The sequence below is a fragment of the Prionailurus viverrinus genome, chromosome C1, assembly GCF_022837055.1.
Source record: "Prionailurus viverrinus isolate Anna chromosome C1, UM_Priviv_1.0, whole genome shotgun sequence".
Lineage (NCBI taxonomy): Eukaryota > Metazoa > Chordata > Mammalia > Carnivora > Felidae > Prionailurus > Prionailurus viverrinus.
Window position 1 is genome coordinate 212,516,966 of NC_062568.1, and position 25,316 is coordinate 212,542,281.

The 25,316-nt window shown below is 63.8% G+C and overlaps 1 protein-coding gene across 3 annotated transcripts in view; it reads left to right on the forward strand.

Moving 5' to 3' along the window:
- The window catches only part of MEGF6 (multiple EGF like domains 6), a 92,146-nt gene that overhangs the window by 17,162 nt on the left and 49,668 nt on the right, over nt 1-25,316 (forward strand). For all 3 annotated transcript variants that reach the window (XM_047869961.1, XM_047869959.1, XM_047869960.1), the window contains exon 4: nt 7,252-7,356. In XM_047869961.1, coding sequence (XP_047725917.1) covers nt 7,252-7,356 — 105 coding nt within the window. The remainder of the gene's footprint in view (nt 1-7,251; nt 7,357-25,316) is intronic.

Consider the following 25,316-nt stretch of genomic DNA (forward strand, 5'->3'; position numbering starts at 1 on the left):
TCTGAAGCAGCTCCAGCCTCCGAGCTGTCAGCACAGAGCCCCATGCGGGGCTCGAACTCACAAACTGTGAGATCATGACCTGAGCTGAAGTCGGATGCTTAGCCGACTGAGCCACCCAGGCGCCCCTCGGTTGTTTTTAAAGGATCATTTTTAGTGCAGGATTTACTTATTTACGTATTTGGGTTTTATCTGTTTATTTGAATGTTCCAGAAAGAGCCCTGTGATCCAGCCTCTCCGGACACCCACTTGTTCCCCGGGGTCTGGGCTGCCGGCATGGGAAGGGGAGGGACTGGGGGGTTCACATGGGGAGGGTCCTGAGCCTGGGACCCTGCCCCCCGTTGCTCAGCTCCCACCGAGCTCTGGGAGGTGAGGCCTGACGGGAGGCTGGTTGCTCGAGGATGCTGATGTGATGGGGTGTGAAGGGGAGCGCAGAGCCAGCCGGGGCTTCGGGGTGGCTTTGGGGTGCAGATGGGCAGGGGAGGCCCGGGGGGGGGGTGGGGGTGGGAGCATTCCGGGAGCCTGCTGGGGCCCCAAGCAGGAGGAAGTGTAGCGGATGGCAGGGGGCGGCAGAGGAAGGCGGGAGCACATGTGGGAGAACGGCCGTGGCTGGGGAAGGTGGGCTCAGCACAGGGAGTGTGCTTCCTGCTGTGACCTCTCCCGGGCTGAGCAGGTGCCCAGAGCCCCCAGCGCCCGGGAGGCCCTGCCCTGGGGGGTCAGGTGAGTGTCTGCGGGGCTGCCTTTGGCCTCTCCATGGGCTTGCCTGTGGTGGCAGGGCTGGGGCAGAGTCTCTGGGCTCCCGAGTGCGAGCGCTGACGGGGTGCCGGGCCCCACTTGGGAGGGGTGCCCGCTTCCCTGGGGTCAGGATCCTCTGACCTTGTCCCGTTCCTCTGGTGGCTTCCGGCACCTTCCCTTGGTCCCAGTGCAGAGTGTCTGTGGCCCAGGGGGAGTGGGAGGTGGTCAGGCTGGGACAGGGCAGGGAGCAGCCCCCGCCCTGCTCCACCAGCCTCATGCCCTGGAAGTGCAGCTGTGTGCGGGCCGACGTCCGGGCCCCCCGTGCGTTCGTGTGGGATCGAGGAGGGGGCCTAACGCCGTCTGGGAGAATGGCAGGAAGCTTCTAATGGCCGTCATGATTGCTCAGAGACCCACTAAGCGGCATTTGTGACCTGGAGGTGACCGAAAAGGAAAAGTGCTGGCTGGGTGGGGCGCGTTGCCTGGTGACCGGGGGGCTTCCCCGGGTCCACATGGCTCCCCTCTGCGTGCGTCCCCAGGGCAGCCTGGCGCAGACCCCCTCTGCCGTCGGGGTGCCAGATTCCTGCCCAGCGGCTCTCGCAAGTCCCCGTCTCTCCCAGTCAGGTGCAGATTCTGCCTAGACCCCCTGAGACCCTGGGTCCTGGCTCCCCCTCATCAAAGGCGGGCCTGAGTGTGAAGGTGGGTGTCTGGGCTGACCCTGCCATGCACGCACCTAGGAATGCGGTGCCGAGAATACGTTCTGTGGCTCCCCGATCTCTGTCCGTATAGGGCTGGGCTCCGGCCATCTGAGGAGGCCACAGGATGCAGAGGAGGGCCCGAGCAGGTGCTGGGAGCCGCACCAGAAGGGGTTCTGCGGTCCTCGCAGTTCTGGTTCCTTTGTTGCAGGACTTCTCAGAGCATTTAACATGCTAATGTGCCCTGAGGATTCCTGAGACAGACCGTAGTGTTCCCAACCAATTCTTTCTTTGAAAAGAAAGGAGGAAGACACAACAAAGTCGAAACTATAAGCAGGGTCCTTAAAGCAGGCCCTGGGGAACACTGACGCAGCTGATCCACTGGACGGACGTCTGTGCGGGGCCGACGCGGTGCCCGGCGCTGCTCTCAGGCAGAGGCTCCTGGGGCTGCTGTCCTGGGGCAGGTGGACACGCGGGAAAGCTTGCAAGCAATGCTGTGCGGGCCGGTGAGACGCGCTCTGGAGAACGCGGAGGTGGGGAAGGGACCGCAGGCCGGGCGGGGAAGGGCGGGCCTTGGAACGGCTCAGATTTACTCCCTGGAGGCCAGAGGTGTCCAGTCTAGGTGCGCGTGGGGGTCCTTCCTTCGTCTGCTGGCTTGTGGCCGCGTCAGCCCCCTCCTGCCTCCTCCCTGCCTGTGTCACCTCCTCTCTCCTAGCAGGGCCTGCCCTGCTCCGAGTGGGCTCGGGCTCTACCTTGGTCACACCCGCAAACACTCTATTTCCAAACGGGGTCACTTTCTGAGGTCCCGGGGCCCTTGTAAGGACAGGGAGCCAGGGCAGGGTCTGAGTGGGGCAGGGACACGGTCTGCTGTGGAGGGCAGAGGCAAAGTCGAGGAGCCACCTCGGGGCTGGCCCTGGGGGATCAGGGAGCATGGTGAGAAGGGGTCGGACTCTGGGTGCGTGGACAGTGGGAACTGCGTCTGGAAGCCGTGGCCGTGGCTGGGGGCCCAGGACCTCGGAGCCCTCCGGACCCCCGTGTGAGCCCAGAGTGCGTGGGACAGCCGTGCCCTTGACTCTGAGCAGACCCTCAGAGATGACCGGGTCCTGGGGAGGACACTGTGGAGTGACCACCCGGAGCTTTGTCCACGGGCTTCCCGCCCCATCTTGGTCACTCATGCCTTCTTGCTGCCCGGGGGATGCCGGGGGAGCTAGAAAAAGTCTGTGGCCTGTGAGGGCTTCACATCAGTAGGGGAGGGACTGACATGGTTCGTTGTCACCGGAGCCCAGAACGGGCTGTGGGGCTGGCCGGGGGACGGAAGCCCAGGCTGCTGACTGCCTGGCAGGCTGGCCCTATAGCTCTCCCTCCCGGGACGGCCGCCGCCTCCTCTGGGCCCCGCTGGTGGGGGCGTTAGGGAAGGAGCAGCCGGGGGGCAGCCACGAGGCCTGGGGACGGCCGCCCTCTGCTTTCCTGCCTTGACGCTCACTTTTCCGTTTCCGTTCTGGACGCGTGTCAGCCCGCGCCCAGCGTGGGAATTTGGAGAGCTGGCGTCCTGGCCCTCCTGTCCTCCGTGTGGACGTAAGCACCCACAGGGTCGCTAGGGGTGGGCACGCTGTCCTGCTGTGACCCCCCCCCCCCCCAGGTCTCTCGCACCCAGTCACACGCAGCCCCGCACGGTGCCGTGCCTGGCACACGTTCGCACTTGTGCAGACGCGTGCCCTGGGCCAGCATGCTGTCCACCCAGGCCAGCTGACCTGCCTCGCGGCCTCACACACGCGCCCGTGCATGCGAGTGTGCTCACACTCCCACATGCGTGTGCACACAATCCCGTGCTCACGTGGATGGTCTCACACGTGCTGACACGCTCACCCTGAGACAGGCGCACACACATGTGCTGTGTGCTCACACACGCACAAATGCGCCTGCACACACGTGCTCGTGCTCACATGCACGCGCATGCACCCGTGCTGCTCACCGGTGTGAGCACTGCACACCCACGGGGGTATGCTCGCACCCGTACTTGCAGCCCCCGGCACTCACACTGACCACGCGCTCCTCCCCCGGGCCTCCAGCACAGGCCTGTGGCGGGCGCGTGCCCGCAGCGGCGCCCGTGGAGTCCCCAGGCCCCGGGGCAGGCACTGGCTCGGTTCTTCCTCTGGAGCTTGGAGCTGGAGTGCCTCCCTCCCCGCCGCGAGGGTCCGGGATGGGCGGAGGTTGGGGTGGGGGCCCGTGGTCCTGGCCTCTAGCCCCCAGCCAGCAGGTTTGGGGACAGACCAGGGACAGAGAGATGGAAGGGTGGGGGGGAACTCAGGGCCTGTCCTGTCCCCTGGGCTGCCGGGGAAGCGCCTCTCTCTCCTGCAGCCCCCCTTTGCTGTGAGGTGGGCACTGTGGTTCCCACACCTGGCCGCCCCGCGGCTTTGCTGGATGAGTGGAGGACCACCCTGAGCCACGGCGCTGATCCACCTGCCCTCCGGGGCGACCCAGGGCCGGTGTCGTCCTCGCTGTCACCCCCTTTGTCTGCGCTCTTCCCCCACCCAGGGTTGTTCGAACCCCTAAGTGCCTCCCTCGATGGCAGACGGAGGTGCTTTGCGCCGGGTCCAGCCCTGACTCCCCTGGCCTCCAGGGCCGGTTGCTGGAGAAGTGTTGGGGACAGGCGTGTCCTCCTGGGGTTCCACCGTGCTGTGTGTGCCCCGCAGTCCTGGGAGACTTTCCTGGGCACCCGGCTGCGTCTCACAGACCCTCCCTCCGGCTGGCCTGGCGGGCTTTGGCCACAGGCAGGACGCTGCCGGGTGCTGGTGTCGCTGCTATCGTTGCTAAGGCTGGGAGCTGGGGACCAGCCATCATCGGATTGATAGGCTGCATTTGGGGTGGCCTCTCTGACCTTTCCTTGAGCCTGGTCCACACTGGGAGCCTATGTGGGCGGTTTTGTTGAGTCCCCATGTCCACCACGTGTCTCGGTGGGGGGCTGATCCCAGGTTCCAACCTTGGAGCTGCGGCCCAGAGAGCCCCCTTCCAGGCTCCGTCCTGGAGAAGCTGAGGGTTCAGCACTGGGCATGCGCGGGGTGCAGGGAGGGGCTGAGGTCGCCTGCAGGTCTGCTCAGGATGTGACCTCAGACCCATCCCATGGACAGGCGTGCCCCTCCTCTGGGGATGCCGTGGGGGAGCTGGTGGAGGGATGGGGCTCCGCTGCTCCTGGCTCAGCCCTCGCTGCGGAGAGAGGACAGAAGCCAGAGGCGTCCGCAGGGGATGTGCGCAGGAGGCCGGCAGCCGGAGTCAGCAGGGTCACAGGCGGGGCACTGAGTCCTGGGTCTGAGTTGGTCGCCCCAGCCCCGGCCTCCTCCAGCTGCAGAATGCACGTAGGGTCTCCGGGCCGCTTCGGCAGAGGGGCCCAGGGAGGGGCTCATTCCCAGCGCTGGCCTGGAGAAGGCCGACGTTCGCCACCCACGGTTGGTGACCTTGGTCGCGTGCTCAGAGCCTGCGGGTGGGTGGCCTGGCAAGACCAGGAGAAACTCGCCAGCCTGGATCACACCTGTCCCGCCTGAGGCCACTCTACTGTCCAGCAGAGGAAGGGAAGAGGAGGGGCCGTGGGCTCGACGACGGAGGGGCCCTTCTGGGGGCGAGGCCTGGGCCTGCGTGCGGGAACCCAGCCACAGTGGAGGGGCCGGGCCCGCATGGAGGGGGCGGGGCCGTGTGGAGGGGCGGGGCCGGCGCGGAGGAGGGCGGGGCAGGTGGCCTGGCAGATACTGCGCCCGCTGCACGCATGGGGAGTTCCAGCCAAGCGCACCTGTTTCTTGCCTCCCACCTCGAGAGAAAGGGGCGCTAAGATGCCACGGAAGATGTCCACACGTGCCGCCCTCACCCTGGGGACTGCGCTCCCGGGATCTGCCATCCTGCCGACTGGACGCCCCTCAGGGCCCTGCCAGCCTGAGGATACGGGCAGAGCCTCCCTCTTTCCCCCCAGAGCCAAGGCCTGGTCCGGGGAGGGGCTGGAACGCTTGGTGAACCGTCACCGTCCTCGAACCTCCAGCCCGCACTCTGTACACCAGAGCAGTGTTCCCCCTTTTCTCCCCAGATCGTGGGCGAGGAGACCGGTTCAGGCCTGGCAGCTGCTGCGGGTAGCGTGTGCGGCTTCAGGCTGAGGCAGTGGTGTGGAGGGGACCCTTGGTCGTGTGAACGTCGCTAAGAATGTTGTATTCGATGTGTGCAAGTCGTGGAGCTTGACAGGACTTTCTGACCCACTGGCTAATATCAGACCGGAGCTTGAACGCCTGTGCACAACACCCAAGCCGCCTGCCTTGCCCGCTAAGGCATCTGGACTGTGGGGCGGTGTGTGCACGGTGGTTCCTGGGGGGCTTCTCCAGCCACGCGGGACTCCCCCGGCTCGGCCCTCCCTCTGCCTGCTTGGCCTTCAGAGAACAGAGCCACCCAGCGGCAGCAGACCCGTGGGTGCCGTGGGCCTGGGTCACCTCTGCCTGCCCTGGCATTTCTCACTCTCTCGAGGCAACCGGTTCCTTCCAGGGCCCCTGAGGGTCCTGTGGGCACAGTCCTGGCCCCCCTGACAGCCTGAGGGGGCATCCCCAAGCCGAGCCTCTGTGGCGACCCTGGACCGTAGTAGGAATTCATAAAATTCATTTTAAAAAATGAGCTAATGTTGGGGCGCCTGGGTGGCTCAGTCAGTTAAGCATTCGACTTCGGCTCAGGTCATGATCTCACTGTTTGTGGGTTTCGAGCCCCGGTTCAGGCTCTGCACTAACAGTGTGGATGGAGCCTGCTAGGTATTATCTCTCTCAAAATAAATAAATAAACCGGGGCGCCTGGGTGGCTCAGTCTGTTAAGCATCCAACTTCGGCTCAGGACATGATCTCTCGGTTTGTGGGTTCGAGCCCCACATCGGGCTCTGTGCTGACAGCTCAGAGCCTGGAGCCTGTTTCAGATTCTGTGTCTCCCTCTCTCTCTCTCTGACCCTCCCCCGTTCATGCTCTGTCTCTCTCTGTCTCAAAAATAAAAATAAACGTTAAAAAAAATTAAAAAAAAATAAAAAAATGAACTAACGTGAAGCGTTAAATACATCTGTTCCTTGGAAATCCCGAAGTCGTTTTGCGAGGCATCCGTCCAGCCTTCAGTAACAGCCACGCGTCGAGGTTTCACGTGTTTTGTTTCCAGGTCTCTTACTCGGTTCTTCTTCCTATCTACCTGTTCCTTTCCCACACAGGGAGCCTCCCTCTTCCTTGTGCGGGTGTCAAACATGCTCATTTGAAAGCCAGGCTCTGGCTCCTGTGCTGTGTCTGCCTGGGGGGGGGGTGGGGGCAGTTCTTCAGTGTTTGCTCGTGCGGCCTCTTCCCTCAGCTGCTGGGGTGGGGGGGTTCCTTGGGGGGCCTGTCCCCTTGGACAGGGGCGGGTCCTCAGCCAAGCCTGCAGCCTTCCTTTCAGTGGGGGGCTGTTCCCCTGCTGGCCCTGACTCCTTCCCCACCTCCTCAAGAAAGTGGGGGGTGGTGTTGCAGGCTCTGGTGGTGTTGGGCCAGTGCATGACCCAAGACAGAACAGAGCTGGACCCTGATCTGGTGGCAGGGTTGGGACTGCCGGCCCGGGAAACCTCCTCCCCTCTCCCCCTGCCCCCCCCCCCCCCCCCCCAGCCAAGGTTCAAGGGCTCGGGCTTCAAGACGTAGTCTGGGCTTTGCTGTCTGTGAGGTGAGGATCTGGGTCCCATCCAGCTCCAGGCCTGGCCTTATGGGGAGACTTAAGGGACCGTCCCCAGGGTCGCTGGTGGCTGGGCTGGGGCTGCCCCTAGGCTGTGGCCCCTTCTCACACACCTTCTCTCCTCTCTCCACAGCCCGGTGCAGCGCTGGCTTCTGTTTTAACGGCGGTCACTGCGCGCCCAGCTCAGTCCAGCTGTGCCGCTGTCCCCGAGGGTTCCAGGGTCCCCGCTGTCAGTACGGTGAGTGGACGGCCGGGCATTCTCTCATCCCCTCACCCTGCTCCCTGCGGCTCATCTGAAGTTGTTGGGAGGAGGGGGAACCCTGAGACCCCCTTCCTCCACCGATGCCTCCACACCCCTTCATCTTAGGGCCTGTCCAGTTGTGGCCTCCCCTGGAGAGATGGGCAGGGACCGGCCGGGCTCCTGGGCGGCCAGGAAGCGGCCCGTCCCAGGGTCTGCAAACGGCATTCCTGCCTTGCTGGAGGCTCCAGCGTCCCCAAAGATGGGGGACAGCCAGGGTCCTATCGGAGGCGACTGGTTCAGTAAAACTGGGCACAGCTGTAAAGTGACGTGTCACGAAAACCCAGCCACGCTACACGCTGTTAAATAGCAGAAACTCAACGGAGCGAATTTCAGAGATCGAATTGGCTTTAGGAATCGATTCATGAACCGGGCAGAATCCCATATAACAAGGGGGAGGGGAGCTCCCGGGGGCTACAGAAAGGAAAGGTTTTTAAAGAGAGAGAGAAAGGGCAGGAAAAAGGAAATCGTCAGCCAAGAACCCTGGCTGCAGGCAAGGGGGGCCTCCTAAGGGGAGCGGAATCTGCCGGTTTGCTTCCTTGTGCCAACCAGGGTTCCCGCGATGACCCCCCCCCCCCCCCCCCGGGGCTTTGAGCTGCAGTCAGGTTGGGTCTTGGGTCGTACACTACGTGGTGCCATTTTGGGGGCCTGCGGTTTTCCTTTTAACAACGTGCCGTCGGGGTGCCGGGAGGGGGGTTGGGCCTTGGAGCAGACGTGCGGGTGACGGGGTTTCTGTAAGGAAAGGGAGTACAAGTGCGTGAAAACGCGTCACAGGAACCCCCACAGACATTCATCCTAATCTCTCTGCGACGGATCAGCGAGAGCTCCCCTCTCCGGGGTTTCCTGCTCGGTCCGGGGTGCCTTCATTGAACGTGTAGCTTTCCGGGTCCTGTCGCCACGGGGCGCAGAGCCACGGCCGCCGGGGGAAGTGAAGTACTCCCGACGGCTTCCGGTGCTTTGAACTTGCTCCTGGTGAGCGGCTGGGGGCTTCTTTGAGGGCGTTCGTCCTGCACCATGCTTCAATGCTTCGGATGCCCAGCAGGCAGCCAGGGGGAGGGTGGGCATCGGGAAATCGTAGGGAGCAGGAGGCTCTCTGTTTATAGAGGAGACCCAGCCCTCTCTCTGGTCCCTGCATGTTCACCTGTGGTGGCCCCCCTGCTGTGCCCAGCATGGGCTGAGGGTAGGGGTCCTGGGGAGACAGGTGCCGGTAGCTGAGGGTGCTGACCATTGCACAAGCTGGCGGGTTGGTGGCTTTTCTGATACCCTCTGTTAGCTGGAAGTTTCTCTGCTCAGCCAGCTCCTCAGTCCCGCTGCTTCATGGGCTCTGTGTGCTGGGAGGACCGATGCCTGGGCCAGGGAGTGAGGCCCGCTGTCTCTCAAGCCCTCTGGGTGCTGGGGGGCCTGCCCTGTGCCCTCTAGGACCCTGAGCCCCTCTGTGGGCTGTGACCCCCCCGCCCCAGGCAGGCTGGAGAAAGAGACACATCTTGGTCCTGGGGTGGGCTGGCTTTGGGGCCGTTGCTGGGTCAGGGATGTGACTTACCAAGTCGGCAGCACGGATGCTCTGTGGTCCCTGCCGCGGGGGGAGGGCAGTGAGGGGATGCTGGAGTGTGGCCTGTCTTTGGTCACGTCCTCCAGGAAGCAGCTGGGGACACCTGCCCTGACCCCCTCAGGGCCGGCCTTCCTCCCATGCCCTGCTTCCTGTCAGCCATCAGCCACCCCCGCTCCTGGCCTGACTCTGTCCAGGTGGCCAGCTCTGAGTCCCGAGGGCTGGTGCTCTCTCTGATGAGCAGCCTCCCCCACCCAGAGACCCTGACACTTGGCCTCACGGGGCCAGGGGTGGGGGTCATGAGGCCTGCAGAGGCAGAATGGGGAGGGAGCATCGAGTGGGGGGAGCTCAGCGTCAGCAAGTGACCCTGTATCCATGGGAGGGGGCCTGTCTGGCCAGGACACCTGCTCGGTGGGCTCAGATCCACACACGGGGTCTTAGGGAGGGGGGAGCCGTGCTCACATGCCTTGTCCTCTAGCTTCCGGGCCTGGGCTCTAGGCTTGGCTTTGCCTCCAGAGCAGCCCCACTCCCCGCGTTCACATCAGGGGGCCTCTCTGGGCCTGGAGACTTGCGCCGTCTCACCGAACCCTCAGTTTATCCACTTGGTGGAAGAGGAAACCGGGATCAGGGAGGCCACGTAGCTGGTCACGTCCCAGCAGAGCTGGGGCAATGGGCGCTTGGAACCTTCCACCGTCTTCCCGCACCAGGCTTCAGTGGGGCCCCGTCAAGACCTGCTTTGGAGAGAGGGGGCAGATCTCCAAGTCCCCACCCTGCCGTGTACACCCTGTGACCAGCCTGAGTCCTCCGGGGTAGGTCGGCTTTCCGGGAGTGGCTGGTCAGGGGTGGGACAGATGTGGCCTTCAGGAAGCGGCAGGTCCAGCTGGAGGGCAGCTGCTGGGCTGCCTCATGAGGCGCCGTCTCCTGGAAGAGAGGCTGGGTGTGCAGAGCCAGCTATGCAGGGCTGGGTGAGGGCTGGGTGTGAGGGCGTGCAGGCTGGGTGTGCAAGGCTTGGTGTGCAGGGGTGGTGTGCAGGCTGGGTGTGGTGCAGGGCTGGGGGTGTAGTGCTGGGTGTGCATAGGTGTGCAGGGCTGGGCATGCAAGGCTGGGTGTGCACAGGTGGTGTATAGGGCTGGGTGTGTAAAGCTGGGTATGCATAGATGGGTGTGTACGGCTGGGTGTGCATAGGTGGGTGTGCAGGGCTGGGTGTGCCCAGGTGGGTGTGTGGGGCTGGCCGTGTAAAGCTGGGTGCGCACAGGTGGGTGCGTAGGGCTGGGCGTGCGAGGCTGGGTGTGCACGGTGGGTGTGCAGGGCCAGGTGGAAGGGCTGGGCCGCCTGCAGGGACAGCCCTTGTCTGTGCTGCTGCCCAAACGTCCACCAGCACCACCTTCCAGTCTCTCCTCCGTCCGGATGAGGCAGACCTGAGCCTCAGCACAGTTGGCAATATTTAACCAACCCCCCAGTTATAATTGCTTCCAGTTTTGAAAATAAAAGCCATATTTTTTTGGTTCCCCCAAATTCTTTCGTTTGAACAAAAGAGAGGGGGGAGGAAAGGACCCAGCTGTGTGAATGGTGGAGCGTGGAGGGGGCGGGGCCCTAGGAAGAGCCCTCCCCCGCCTGCCCCCTCTCCCTGGGGCTGGGGGCCTTGGGGGCCCCGGTGGCTTAGCCCCTTTGTTCCACCTCCACCCGCCCCCATCCCCCCTCCGGAAGGCGGAAGGCTTTCTGCAGGAGCCAGGGGACACAAAGGGGGCCTGTGCGGGCAGAGCCTGGGGTGTGGGGCGGGGTGTGGGGGGCTGGGCCCTGGGCACCCGCAGCAGAGCCCCCACCTCACCCGGCCCAGGCCCTCTGCCGCCAGGACCAGCTTCGTGTCCCGTAGGTGGGCCAGTGTGACCGCGCACAGCATCCTGGACCCCAGTCACTCCTTCTGTTGGGTGGGGATCAAATGGTGTTTCGTGCAAGTCCCAGGCGCCAGCGCAGGTGAGGCGCAGGGCGTCCCGGTGGAAGAGGCTTGTGGTGGGGGTGGTGCTCTCTCCCCCCAGAGGCCCGGTCTGCTGGGCGTGAGGGCCTGAGGGTAGATGACCGGCTGGCTGGGGACTGCCCCTTGTTCCTGTGGTAGCTGCATGCACAGCGTGCCTGAGCTTCCGGACGGTGCTGCTCACATGTGGGCCCTCTGGTAGGGACACCCCCCAGGACTGGGGGCCTCCTCGCCCTGGGGGTGAGCTGCATGTCAGCAGAGCAGGGCCAGTAGCTGTCCCTTGTTGGGCTCCGGGGGCCCTGCAGATCCACCAGGAATGTTCTCACCAGCAGAAAACACGGCTTTGTCCCACCCCTACACCCGGCTCACAAGCGCGTGCTCCTGAGTGAGCCAGTACCTGCTGGTGACGTGAGTGCTTCCTGGCCCCGGGCATGGGGTCTTAAGGAAAATACAGGCAAGAAACACATACATTTAGGGACACAGCTTGCTTTTGCACTGGGCGTCGTGACCGAGCCGCTGGTCATTTCTTGTGACTTGATCTCACTTGACTTCTTTTTTTTTTTTTTTAATTTTTTTTTTTCAACGTTTATTTATTTTTGGGACAGAGAGAGACAGAGCATGAACGGGGGAGGGGCAGAGAGAGAGGGAGACACAGAATCGGAAACAGGCTCCAGGCTCTGAGCCATCAGCCCAGAGCCCGACGCGGGGCTCGAACTCGCGGACTGCGAGGTCGTGACCTGGCTGAAGTCGGACGCTTAACCGACTGCGCCACCCAGGCGCCCCTCACTTGACTTCTTGGGTAAGAAGCAGACTGAGAACTCAGGCCTGGGTTATCTCTAGGTACCTTCTGGGTCCAAGAAGCTTTGGCTTTTGTTCCCTTCTGGGCCTCAGTTTCCTCACCTATAAAATGGGTGGGTTGGGCAGGTCTCTGAGGCAGTTCTGGGACTCTGGCTCTTGGGTCCAGCTGAGCGATCAGGGCATCAGCACCGAGGCCCAACAGAGCGCAGCCCGGAGCGCTTCCTGGAGGAAGAGGGCCTGTGGGCTGGGGAAGGTTTGGGGAGGTGCAGGTGGTTCAGGGTGGGCTTTCCAGGTGGAAGATAGGCTGGAGCAGAGCCGCAGAGAGGAGACAGTGAGCCAGCTTGGCCTGGAGGGCCTGGGCGGGGGCCGCAGGAGGGTCAGCCTGGAACCCCCAGGGCCCTTAGCCTCCCTCTCTGAGCTGGTGGAAGACCTGCTTCCCGGGGCCGCCTGGCAGGTGCCCCTGGGGACCCAGTGTGATCTGTTGCTCTGCCCCCACGCCAACCCAGCAGGGAGGGAAGTCAGCGGTCCTGCCTGGAGCCTCTGCGCCCTGACAGTCTGCCTTCTGAGCAGGAAGCCAGCGGATGGGAGACCCTGGAGGCGGCTGTGCAGGGAAACAGAGCTGCTGAGGGTGTGGGGGCAGGAGGCAGGCCTCAAGGGCGACTCTGTTTCTAAATTGGGATGACTGATCAATGGAGAGGAAGCAGGCCCTCCCAGGCCACCCTTCCGTGCTGCCCACTGTGTCTGAGGGTGGGAGACTGACCCCCGGCCCGAGGTCCAGACACCATCAAGGGCTGCTCCTGGCCAACCGCTGTGACCAGCTCATCGAGGGGCCAGCGCTGCCTGCCTCGGAGGCGCTGGGGCCCTGGGTCAGGGTTGTCTCGTTTTGGAGGGCACGGCCCACAGAGGCCAGGTTCCAGGACCTCTGTGGTCCTGCCACCTGCCACGGGGTTGCTGTCCTGAGGCCAGCAGCCACAGTGGCCCTACACTGGCCCGATTCCCTTGGAGGCAGCTCAGCCACTGTCCTGTGGGCGTGGCCTCGGGTTAACCTGTCCTGACCTGCCTCTGACCTTGGTCCTGGGCCACGGTTGCGGGTTCCCTGTGCCGTTCCCTGCACCAGCCGTGTGGGGTGGCAGGGCCATTTGAGTCGTGCTGGCTGTCAGCGTGAGGTTGCTTTCTGAGCCCAGGAGTTGGGGGGCGTCCCCTGTGAGCACCTGGCACCTTTCGCCTAAGCCGGGGACACACCTTGGCTTCCCTGGGAGGCTGCCCTCAGGCTCTAGCCTTTGAGGAGCTGGGTCCGGTTTCTGGGTCATGAGAAAACCCAGGCATGTGGGGGCCTGCTGTGCGTGGCTCTCCTCTGGCTGCGGGCGGCCCGCTCTGCCCTGCTTTTCCCCCCGGGTGGGCGGACTGGCCGTGGGCTTTGTCTTCTCCATGCACACCTGCTTTAGCTGCACCAAGCCCCTCCCTCGAAGACAGTTCCCGAAATTTCCAGAGCCCCAGTTCCCTGCAGGAGGTGGCCCTGGGCGTCTGCCCAGTGACTCTTGCTTCCTGGCACTGGGTGTGTGTGTGTGTGTGGGGGAGCCCTGCAGCCCCTGGGAGGGGAGGCCTGCTGGCTCAAATGCAGGGGTGGGTAGTGGCTTCGACTCTGCCCTCTGGCCTCGGTCCCGCTGCCCTTGACAGTCGGCTGGGCCCCATGGGTGGTCACTGCGGGTCCATCCCGCACTCGGGCCGGGCCGCATCCCTGCAGGGCCGTGTGTCTGCTCCGGGACAGTGGAGACCAACCACTCGCAGAATCGAACAGGTCTTTCAAAGCGGCTGACTCTGGGAGGGGTGTTCGTGTTCATACAGTGAATCACTTAACTACCAGGTTGGCCACCGCACCCCCCCCCCCCCCCCCGCCCGCCCTGCTCCAGCCAACCACAAAGGCACCTCTGTCTTTTGGGATGACTGTGGCCTCCAGGCAGGCCTCGTGCCCAGTGGGGCTGTGGGCCCCTCCCAGGGCTGACTTCAGAGTCGGGTGGTCTTATGGTATAATTATAGCCGAGAGCCATGGGGCAACCCTCCTGGGGGTGGGCCGAGAGCTCGCCCCGGCTGTGCATTTGCTGAGTGGGCATCTCGATGGCCCCCGCCCACGTGGGGCCTACCGTCCAGGCAGGGTCGAGGCTCAGATTAGAGGACACGGCCTCCGCGCCTCCCCTCCCCGTGCTGCCCCAGGCTACAAGCCCTGCCTCATCCTCATGGGTGGTCTCCTGAAAGGACCCTGTGAACCTGCCCTTCACCCGCCTCGGCCACACTGCCCTGGCCCTCCCTCCCCAGGGTTGGCCCAGACTTTTCCGTGGAGTGCTCTTCCCTTACAAGGGCGGTCCTGGGGCGTACCCTGCGTGGGCTGGATGCTCGTCCCGTTTTACAGATGGGGACGCTGAGCCCTGTCACTTCCTGAGTTGTTGGGGTCAGTGGTGACTCAGTGTAAACAGCCTCTTGCGCCCACCAGGGCAGGACCGGACCCCAGGCCCCCTCCTGGGGGCCCCCCACTGACTGGGGTTGAGGGACCCTGGGTGGTGTCTGGGGGTCTGTGCAGTACGGGTACCCCTTGTGGGTCCCCAGACTGTCGTCACCTTGGGATTGACAGACTCTACTGCAGGAACTCCCTCCTGCATGTTTGGGGCCAAGGGGCCTCTCCCGGGCCTCCGGAAACTTTTCCCAGGGGGTCCGCTGGACTGTAGAGCCTGGCAGCTGCCCGCTGGCCAGGAAGCAGCAGTGCCCGATGGTACGGCACCCAGCTGGCCAGGGTTGATGGCTTGGCGCTTTCTATCTGGACAGAGGAAGGGCTGGGCCGAGCTGAGCCGGGCAGGCTGCTGTCCCCCGGCCCTCAGGGACCCTGCTCCGTACAGAGGCTGCCCCTTGCCCTCCTGCACCGTTGGGTCCTTCAGACTGTCGCTGCCTCGGGCCTTCTCCGCCAGTAGAGGGGAGCAGAGCTGGGGAGGCCTCCGTGGTGGGCCCAGGCGGGTGCCCACTCCAGGAGGGGCGGAAAGATGGGCTTTCAGGTCGGGACAGTTAGCTGGAGGGGGCCGGGGATGCTAGTGCGAGATGGGGGGTGGTCCTTGCATTTGGGGAGCTCTCAGGCTGGACATGGGAGAGAACGTCTCCGCACAGGTGAGGATGGGCACCTGTGAAAGGAACTTGCGTAGGAGGCCATGGGGGTCCTCCCTCCACCCCCCCGTGAGGACCCCCCATGCAGGAAGGGGCACCTCCTGAGTGAGCTCCCCGCCGTGCTGGGCCCCTTCTCGCTGCCCCAGAAATCTGCCCCTGTGGGGGCTTCTGTGGCTCGGCAGAGGCTTTGGGGTTTGAATTCCTGCAGAGTTCCTGCCTCGTGCAGCCCTGCGCTCAGGAGCCCTTTCTGGGCCTGGTGCTGCCTCCTTAGCGGTTGTGCCCCTCGGCCGCCACATCCCTGTCTGCAATCCCAGCAGTGCCCCGAGACTGTGGGGGGAGGGCCTGGGCGGTGAGCACAGCAGGTCCAGGTGGGCCCGGACCCCCGGCTATTTTCAGGCTCTTGGAGAGTGCCTCAGCCTCCTGTCTACCCCATCCCCCCAGGCACTGGCCGCCCACCTGCCAAGCGCTGGCCTCCCAGCGCTGTTCCAGGGGCAAATTCCAGGAAATGTGCTGATTGCTCGTTTTCAGGATTCCTGGGGCTCGTGCCTGCCTCCCCATCTCGGCAGGATAATTAACGAGGGGTCTGCAAGCAGGGAGCTGGCCTCGGCATCCCGGAATCTGCTCTCGGGTCTTGGCGGCTCCAGGCATTCCAGAGCAGGGCCTGGCCCTCTGTGCCCGGGTCGAAGTGGGGCCTGGGCAGCATCGCGCAGAGCCAGGCCAGCTGACAACAGGGCAGCTACTGCAGGAGGAGGGGTGGCAGCCAAGGGTGCCGACGTCCTGCCAGACCGGCCTCCGGCCAGCACCGACTGCACGGGAGCCCCTGCCCCGGTCAGTCTCTCTGGCCAGCATCTCCGCTGGGAGCCCCGGGTACCGGGGAGGTCACCCTGCCATTTGGGGCCAGGGCGAGATGAACCTGTGCATTAGCCTTCCGTTGTGGGGCCCTCTACAGCCAGCCAGCCCCGCACTCAGAGGTCCCTGGAGGGAGGAGGCCGCATCCCCACTGAGCCCCGTGCTGCTGCCCGTCCTGCTGCGGGCTGGGTTTCTGCAGAGCGAGTCTCGAGGCCAGTCCGGAGCAGGACGGAGTGCAGGCGCCCCACGCGTCTGTCCGTGCTCTCCCCAGTGGATGCGGCCGCCTTGACTTGGGGACTCTCGACCCTGAGCAAACTACGGTACGTGTTGGTGGGTGCGGGCCTGTGAGCCCCTGGGGCAGAGAAGACCGGCGGACCTGTGGCCACTTGGTTTAACTGGGAATTTGGGAAGATTCTTGGACACTGCACACCCGGGCACTTAGCCCCAGCTCCTAGCTGGGGATTATGTCCCGGACTCGGTGGCCCCACAGACAGAAGGGGCGTGACACCTGGTGGAGTGCCCCGCCTTCACTCTTCCAGCCCCCTGGGGCAGCCCAACGCCCCCCGGCATGGCCCTGGCTGTCAGACGGGCTGGCTCTGCTCTCGTCCTTCCCTTCCCAAGGCCTGGCAGGGCCTTTTCTGCTCAGGGGAAAGGAAGGGCGAGTTTTGGCAAACCTGTGACACGACTTGTTTGTCAGGAAAGGCGAGCTCACACCTTGTCCTGCAAGCATCACCCTCCTAGCCAGGTGGGCGCGGCCACACGTCCCCATTTGCGCTGCGGCTGCGTCCTGGCGGGCATGCGGGGCGGACGGCTCTGCCCGATGCTAGCTGGGTTTGGGCGCCTGTTGCAAGCTAGGCGAGACAACCTCTGGAGGGACCTCTCCCTCCAGCCCCCAGGGGGAGAACTCGTCCACTGGTGGGCACGTCTGGAACTCACACAGCCTGTCCTTAATTTGAGCTGCATACGAGGTCACCGTCCTCAGGACGGCCCTGCAGAGGCTATGGGACTAGGGAGCCGGGACGTGATACTCTGCTGGGTGCTCACACTGCTCTGTGAGTCCTCTGACGTCGACACAGCCCCCACCTCACTTTGTAGGTGGGGACACTGAGGTTCCCGAGGGGTGGTGTTCAGAGGCACCTCTGTCTGTCCCCCTGTCTGTCCTTCCTTGGGGTCACTGGGTGCAGGGCTGAGCTGGGCAGTCTGTTCGTTGCTTGGCTGAGCTGTGGTGCCAGGCATGGACACGGGATGGGTGCAGGCCGTGCTGGCCACTCTGCCCACAGCCTCCCGGGCCCTCCCATCTCCTGTGCCCTGCATTCTGGTCTGAGGGGGAAGGTGCCAAGGTTTCTGGCCCTTGGGTGTGTGGGACTGGGAGATGCCCCACCTTGGCCCAGCCGGCCCCGGATGCACCTGCTGGGCCCAGAGCTGTCACAAAGAGCCTGGCGAGTCCACCTGGGAAGCCTCAGGAGATCATGCAAGGAGGGTCTTGGGCAGTGTGGCCCCCGTGGCTTGAGGGCCCAGGCTGGCTACCTCCGCTAGCCCTTGGAGGCCACAGACACTGCTCCCCGCGGGTGTGGGCAGAGCACACGTAGATGGCATCGGGGTGACGGGGCCCAGCCTGGGCGGGACTGTCTTTGGGAGCCTTGTGAGCGCCTGCTCATCCTGCAGCGAACATGGTTTCATTTCCTGTTTCCCAGCCGCAGCCAGGCTGGGGCACTGGGGGTGGCCCGGGTGGGGCTGCAGAAGGCACCTGCCCTGCTCCTGGCGGTGAGTGTGGACGAGCTGAACCTGCCCGTTTCCGAGGCCAGGCTCCAGGAAGGGGGCAGTCGGGCCCTCAGCATTGGGTAGCTGCCTGGGCCCGCCTGGCTGTCCCAGAGCAGGAGTGTCTCCCCGGGCGGGTGGGGACTTGGATCCCCTCAGAGGCTTCGGGATGGTGCTTGTGCTGGGAGGCTGCCTTGACTTGCGAACTCAGGGATCGGAGGCAGCTGGACACTGGCCCCAGCCCCTCCTTTCACAGGTTGGACTGTGTTCCGAAACATGTGTGGCTGTGGCACCTCCCTGTGTGTTCTGGAGGGCGGTTGCCAGGCTGGGGCCCTGCTGGGCTTTCTGTGGGCTGTGTGAATGAATGAATGAATGCATGAATGAATGAAGAAATGAATGAATGAACGAATGAATGAATGATATGGGTGATCTGGTTCTGTGGGCTATGTGAATGAATGAATGAATGAATGTATGAACAACAAATGACTGAATGATATGTGTGATCTGGCTCTCTGTGGGCTGTGTGAATGAATGAATGAACAAACGAATGAATGAACGAATGAATGAATGATATGGGTGATCTGGCTCTCTGTGGGCTGTGTGAATGAATGAATGAATGAATGAACAAATGAACGAATGAATGAACAAATGAACGGACGAATGAATGAATGAACGAATGAATGAATGATATGGGTGATCTGGCTCTCTGTGGGCTGTGTGAATGAATGAATGAATGAATGAATGAATGAACGAATGAGTGATAGGGGTGATTTGTAGCCAGGCCCACCTACAAACCTTCCGGCAACCTGTTCCTTTCCTTGGGACGCGCTGGGGTGGGCAGCTCTCCGGGAGCCTGGAAGGTGGTGGGGGCCCTGAGGGGTGGTGGGTGAGGTGGGGTTCCTGCCAGGAAGACGTTACCTTGGGGGCCCTGGCGCCCAGGCCTGGTGGGACTTGAGGCCAGGCAGCCGGCCCTGTGCACCCAGCGGTGTGCCCCCGGGCTTCACCCCACGCAAGGCAGATGTCCACAGAAGGCCAGGTCATGTCCCAAACCATCGTCCATGCTGACCTCTGCCCTCAGTGGGCACTGGGCTCTGCGGGTGGGGTGGGCAAGGCCCAGAGGCTGGCTGGGGGGTGACCCTTGCAAATGGGTCCCTCAGCCCCCGGGCCAGCCAGCGGTGCCCCCGGGGCCGCCCAGCCCTGCCATCCTTTCCAGAGTGTGGCCCGGGCAGCGGGAAGGCACAGAGAGGGTTAGGGCCACAGACCCCTTCCGGGTGGGGTGTCCTGCCCCCGCCTTTCCGGCCTGGGTGGTCAGGGTGGGGCACCGGCGCCCCCTGGTGGCGATGAGAAGCCAGAGCAGGTGCACCAGGCTGCCTGGGAACTCTGGGGTCATTTCCTCAGCTGCTTCTGAGCCAGCCCAGCCCTGTGACGCCTGGTGTCACCCGGTGTCACCTCTGACAGCTGCTGAGGCCTGAGGGATACCGTGGGAAGAAGAATATGAGACCCAGACCGGTCCTGGGCAAGAAAGGGGAGGGACGGCCTGGGAGCCCCAGGGAAAGGGGGCTCGCGTCCTGGGGGCAGATAATAGGAGACACGGGAATGATTTCTGATTTCAGGAGTGGCAGGTGTGAGGGTCGGGCCAGGAGGAGGGATGTAAGTGTCTGGGGGCTGCATTGGTGGGGATGGCGGGGGCTCTGAGGGCTTAAGTACATGCCCCAGACATGAGTGTGAAGGCCTGGCTGGTCCAGGTGGGGGACACGGCCAGCACAGGGCCCAGCCAGGCAGGGGCCGGGTCCCAGGGGTTTGTTTCCGCCGGGACTGCTGAGGGCTCTAAGTCGGGGGTGGGGGTGGAGGGGCAGACTTGTGCTTCAGGGACCGACCACCCGAGGCTCCAAGGCCAGAAGCCCGGGTAGCCGTGGTGGCTCATGCTGGGACGGCTGGTGGCCAGAGGGACATCAGGCCAGGGCAGAGAGGCGGGGCTGGCAGGGAGGGGAGAGGAGTCCACCGGTGGGTACAGGCCAGGGGCGGGTGCTGCTAGCCTGGGGCTCCGCGTGCAGTGTGAGGGCAAGAGGCGTCTCCCGGGATCTGGTCTGAGAGGTGGGGGGCATAGCGGTCCCTTTCCCGCAACTGCAAAGACCGGGGTGGGTGCAGGCTGGCGGGCACTTGGAGCCTCTGTGCCGGGAGCCGCAGGCATGGCCGGGAGGTGCCCCCGGGCCCTGGGGGTGGGGCGTGGACGCTGCAGGGCCCGAGGCTCCAGACACCGAGGTGGCAGCACCATCCTCTCCCGTGTGTGTTCCTATCTGTGGGTTGGGCCTCTGAGGGCCTCTTGGATTCTAAGCCCCGAACCCCAGCCTTATCCCCTCTGCAGGCATCCGGGGACCCAGAGGAGGGCTCTTTTTGGAAAACTGAGCATTTGCACCCAAATCCCGAGTGAGATAATCATCACCTTTAATCTTCCAGGAAGCCCTCTTCCAACGAATGTTTGTTGGCTTTCCCTGCGTACCAGGCGCTGCTGGGGGCAGTCCCGGGGGGTGGGGGGCGGGGGGCGGGCGTGCGGTCACCAGAGGACCTGGTCCCTGGTGAGCAGCCACTCTGTGGGTTGATTCTGTGCTCCTCTGCACTAACTTCGTCCATCTGTCTGTCCGCCTGTTGGATCCCATAGCTTTGGGGTGCCTGCCGGGACCAAGCACGGGGCTCAACACTGGGCCTGTAGGGACTCGCCCTCAAGGTCTCCGGTGACCTCCAGAGAGACAGTCGTGAAGCTCGGGGGAGACGAGTATCTGCTGAGGGTGTGGGCAGGTAGGGCAGCCGCTTGCGGAGGCGCGGGTGACATATGTGTGTGTCTAGGGGCCCAGGCTGCGCAGAGGGCTGAGCTGGCCCGCAGAGTGGGCGGCCCCCAGGGAAGTGACCCTCGTGTGGGCTAAGAAGGAGTGTAGATGGAGGCCGGCGGTGCAGAGGTCCGCGGTGGGCAGCGGGATGCTTCTCTGGGGAAGCTTGTGGGGAGCGGCCTGCCTGCCCGGGGGTAAGTCCTGAAAGGGGCCCCCTCCTCCCCTCTGCTGTAGCGGCCGCTGCTGCCCCGGATGGATGGGGTGGGCCTGGCCGCGGGGGCTCCTGTGGTCTCACACCAGGGAGGTGTGAGGGGCATTCAGGCGTGGAGCAAGGTGTCAGAGCCCAGCTTCATGCGTTTGGTGGGGAGGCTGGGCTCCCAGCGAGGCCTCGGACTCTGCTTCGGGAAAGAATGGAGACGTGCAGGGCCCCCTACCGCCCCCCCCCCCCCCCCCCCCCGGTCCTTCCTGATCTTGGCCTAGAAACTGAGCGAGATGCAGAGAGGGTGTCACATCCTGTTGTCCAGACCAGAGGGTGGACGCCTTGTGGCGGGGCCGCCGGGGCCTCTGGGTTGTGCCGCTCGGGTCTCAACCATGCAGGGGATTAGATTGGCTGTGGGTGGACTGGATGTGAGTCCGGAAGTCCAGGTTCTTGGGACACAGAGAGACATGTGCACTCACACGTGCACAGTGCAGACACACATGCACACACGTGTGCACAATACAGGCACGCACACACAATGCACACGTGCACACACACAGAAGAGTGTGCATGGCTCGGCCCACACCAGCCCTTCCTAAGCGTCGCTCCTGCTGTGGGTGTGGCTGGAGCCCCCGAAGCAGTGAGCTGTTTCGGGAAGGCACTGCGGGGGAGGGGGGGGGCAGAGTGGAGACCTGGACATTGGGGGAACCGAGGAATGTTCTTGGCTCTCTTCTGGGCCTTTTACATTTTGTCTTGTTTTCTGGGAAACAAATGGAAAAAAAAAAAAGCCCCATTCCCACATATTTGAAGGCTGATTTGTATAAACAGACCAAACCCGATAAGTTTCAGAGTAAACAGAGAAACTCTGTCTGAAGTCGGGAAAGGCAGTCCTGTGTCCTGGGCTGATGGCAGGAGGTGATGGAGCCCTTCTGGTCCAGCCACGGGTGGACCTGCTTCCTGAACTGTGCCTGCTGGGGGCCCGTTGGGGGGGCCCGCTGGGGAGCCTTCAGGGCCCCTCGTCGCCAACTCTGCCTGGACCTGCCCCCCATGTCACACCTCCAGGCCCCTCTGGGACTGGCAGCCGAGTGCGATCAGCCCTGTGCCTTGATGGAGCCAGGCCCCCAGAGCTCCACTTGGAGCTCGAATTTCCTTGTTCTGCTACCTTCGCGTCTGGAGCCGGTGGCGGCCTTTGCCTGGTGGGACTGTGCCCACCTCCCCATCCGAAGGCGGTCTCCTGCCGGGTGGGCCTCTTCCTCCACGACCCCTCTGCTTTGCAGAGACAGGGTGTATTCAGCAGATGCTTCTGAGAACTTGCTGCCTCACCTGATCCCGGGCCACCTCTGTGCCTGGCCCCAGGGACACGGGGACCGAGAGCTGGCCCCTGGAATCCTCTGGGAGAGGCCCCAAAGAGGGAGTACGCAGCACCCCACTCCTGACCTGTCCCTACAACCTTCTTCCAGAGGGGACTGCCAGGTGACCCTGGAAATCCAGAGCGGGTGAGGCCTGTCCGACCATTTCTAGGCGACCCACTCTTGGTTTCCCTGGTTGCCCTGGAAACCACAGACGGGGAGGGTGTTGATGGGACCCCCTTCCCCCCAGCCTCTCTGGCCCTGGGAAGGACTCCCTTGAACCTGGAGCTTTCCCTGGCCGCCCAGGCTGTCCTCTTGGAAAACCACGTGAACAGCTGAGCATCCTTAAACACCGATCGCTGAGTGAAGGAAGCGTGTCCAAAAAGGCCCCACGGTGTATGATTCCAGCTGGAGGGCTGACTGGAAAAGGCACAGCCAGGGAGACAGCGCAGAGATCGGTGGTTGCCGGGGCTGGGGGGGGGGGGGGCGGAGACAGGTGGGCAGGTGGGGAGCCGGGGGATGTTTAGGGCAGCGAAGCTACTTAATGTGACACTGTCATGGTGCATACACGGCGGCACACATTCGTCAGACCCCCGGAATGCCCAACACCGAGAGCGGCCCTCGCGTAAGCCGTGGGCTTAGTTACAGATGCTTCGTCAGTCCCGCCCACGTGGGGGTGAATGTGCCTCGAAGGCAGGGAGTTGGTAACGGGGACCCTGTGTCCGCAGAGAAGGCAGCGCGTGAAGTCCTTGCACTTCCTGCTCGATTTCTCCCCGGAACCTAGAACTTCTCTGAAGAATAAAATCTCTTAATTCGTCACAAGGTGATGCAGGAGCCCAGCCTTGGTGGCCGTCAGGACTGGCCTTGCCCGACCCCGCCCTGAGATCGCCTGCCCGCTCTTGGGATCAGGGCGGCTTCCTCGCTTTCTTTCTGTGCCTGCTTGGCATCTTGCGCCGTGTGCCTCCGGACGCCTCATTTCCTTTGTCTCCTGAGGACGAGGACGGCTCGATGGTTCCCGTCTCTGCCTGGTCCCCCTGCCGCACCCCTGCTCACAGCCATTGGGCCTCTAATTGCCGTTGTTACAAATGATTGTAATGTGATATTTCAACGGTCAAATGTGGAGGCGCCTGGTGTGAATTTAATTCCATCCGGCAAAACGCTTTTGGACCTGCCAGTTACCATGGCAACCCCGTGAAATGTGTGTGGCGTTTTCTGCCCCCAGGGAGCTCACAGTCTCCTTGGACCCGGGGCGTGGAGTTCGATCTGGAAACTGGCTAGCAGGTCACACACAGAAACTCCCGGGTTACCTGTGGACCCTTGATCCACTCTGTCCCTGGAACTGCCGGCCGGGTGGGGCAGGGAGAGGACCCCGAGTGGACCCCTGGATGGCCTGTCAGCACAGCCAGAATCATGCGGTGCTGGGGTCAGGGAGGGCTGCTCTGTCTGTGACAGGCTGAGCCCACCCTGAAGCGGGGCCTGCAGCCAAGACCCCTTCCCTGGGCAGTGATGGGACAGGTTTTTGAGATCCTCAGGATAACTGTTTCCTCGCTGGGGGGCGGGGGTGGGTCTGCCCTTGGCTGCCCGCCTGGTCCCTGCCCTACCTGCTGCACACTTCCCCCCAGGGAATGTGGCTCGGGAGCGTCTGGGACAAGCCGAGGCGAGTGCCTGGTGGCAGCCGTGCCGGGAGAATGTGGGTGAGCCCAGAGATGTTCTGTGCCGCCTGTGGGCTTTCCGCATTTCCATCATAGGCCCTCGCAGCCACGGAGAAGGCTCCGGGTCTAGCTATTGTGGGCCTGGGTCCCAGTCTGGGCCCTGGGGCTGTGTGACCACAGGCTTTCATTTTTGACCCGAATGGAATTGAACACTGGCCGGGGCCTCTGTTCCTTCGAGGGGCCCCTCGGGCATCCCCTTCCTGCCCTCCGGTGCCTGCATCGCTCTCCCCAATTCAGAGACGAGGAAGCAGAGGCCCAGAGGGTTTTTGCGACGGGCCACGTTCACCCAGTGGCTGGAGGCTCGGGCAGCCCGGACCTTTGCCTGCGGGACCTGAGCCCTACTTTCGGGCACTGCCTCCCCCAGCTTCTGGGGGTGGACGTGCAGAAGGGGCCTCTTTCAGACTCGGGCATCTGAGCAGGGGCCTGGCTGCAGCGGTGGGTGTGGTGCCCCGTCAGCCGAGGAACACGGCTCTTGGAAGAGGCCCCGGGAACTTCCGTTTCTAGGGCCTCAGGAGGGAGCGTGGCCCTGCCGCCACCTGGTTTCGGCCCAGTGACCCTGATTCTGGCCTCCTGGCCTCCAGAACTGTGTGAGAGAGTATATTATGGTTGTTTGAGCCCCCAGTCTGTGGCCCTCTGTCCCAGCAGCCCCAGGACACTATGCCACCACCTTTCGCCACGGCTGGGACACCTTGCCTGACTCCGGGTGAATTTCTGCTCTCCTGGGTCAAAGCCAAGTCCCCGTCTACAGCTTTCCCCCGACAGAGCCACCAGGGGCCTGGTGACCTGGCCTCCCCCTCGGCCCTGCCCGGCCTTCCTGGCACCGTCACGGGGGTCCCCGCAGGCCTGTCGCTGCTCCACGGGCTCCTGTCAGCGGCTGTCCCCAAGGCTGGTTTGGGGCCCCCACAGGGGCCTTGCATCACCTGTCTTGGGGGCCGGGACGTCCTGTCCTAGATACTCAGTAGGGTGCATGGGAAAGGGGGGGGTCCCCGGGGCGGGGGAGGGTGCATACGCCCAACCCCACCCCGCGTGGGCTCCTGGGGCAGGCCCAAGCCCGTTCCGGCCGGGGTGCCGAGCAGGCATGTGGGCCCGAGGAGCAGGCTTACACAGGGAGCCCCAGTGTCCTGTCTCCCCTGACGGAAGGAGGGGCCGGCTGGGCTCTGGGGGTGGAACATTCCTGGGGAGATAGGGAGGGCAGGCCCCGGCCGTGTGTCCTGCCCAGAGAGGGGGTTCCCTCATCATTCAGGCACGCTGGCTGTGGGGCTGGCCCGGGCACCCCTCTTCCCGGACGTTGAACCTCCCGTCCTTCCTCGGGGCACAGGTACCTTTCCAGGCCCCTCTCCCAGTGCCCTTTGTGAAGCCGGAGCATGAGACCAGCCCCCCTGAACCTGTAGGTCCTGAGCCTTGCGTGGCGACTCTGGTCCAGCCAGCTTTCATCAGCCCTCCCGGCAGAGATGTGGGGAACAGCCCTGGCCTGTCCGGGTGACACCTGGCTGCAGGGAGGGAGGGTTCTTGGCCTCCTTGGCAGGCAGGGCCTCATAAATCCTGGCTGCTAACAGGTTGCCCGAGGCCTGGTGGGCCGGCGGGATGAGGGCTAGCTGTGCCCATGGACCCAAGGCCCAGCCGAGTCCGGCACCCCCTGGGCTTCCGTGGCCTCCTTTTGGGTGCTGTCAGCCTTCAGTGAAGAATTTAAAGGCCCCGGGCCCCGGCGGGTGCCTCACGTAGTTGTTTTCTGGCGGGAAACCCGA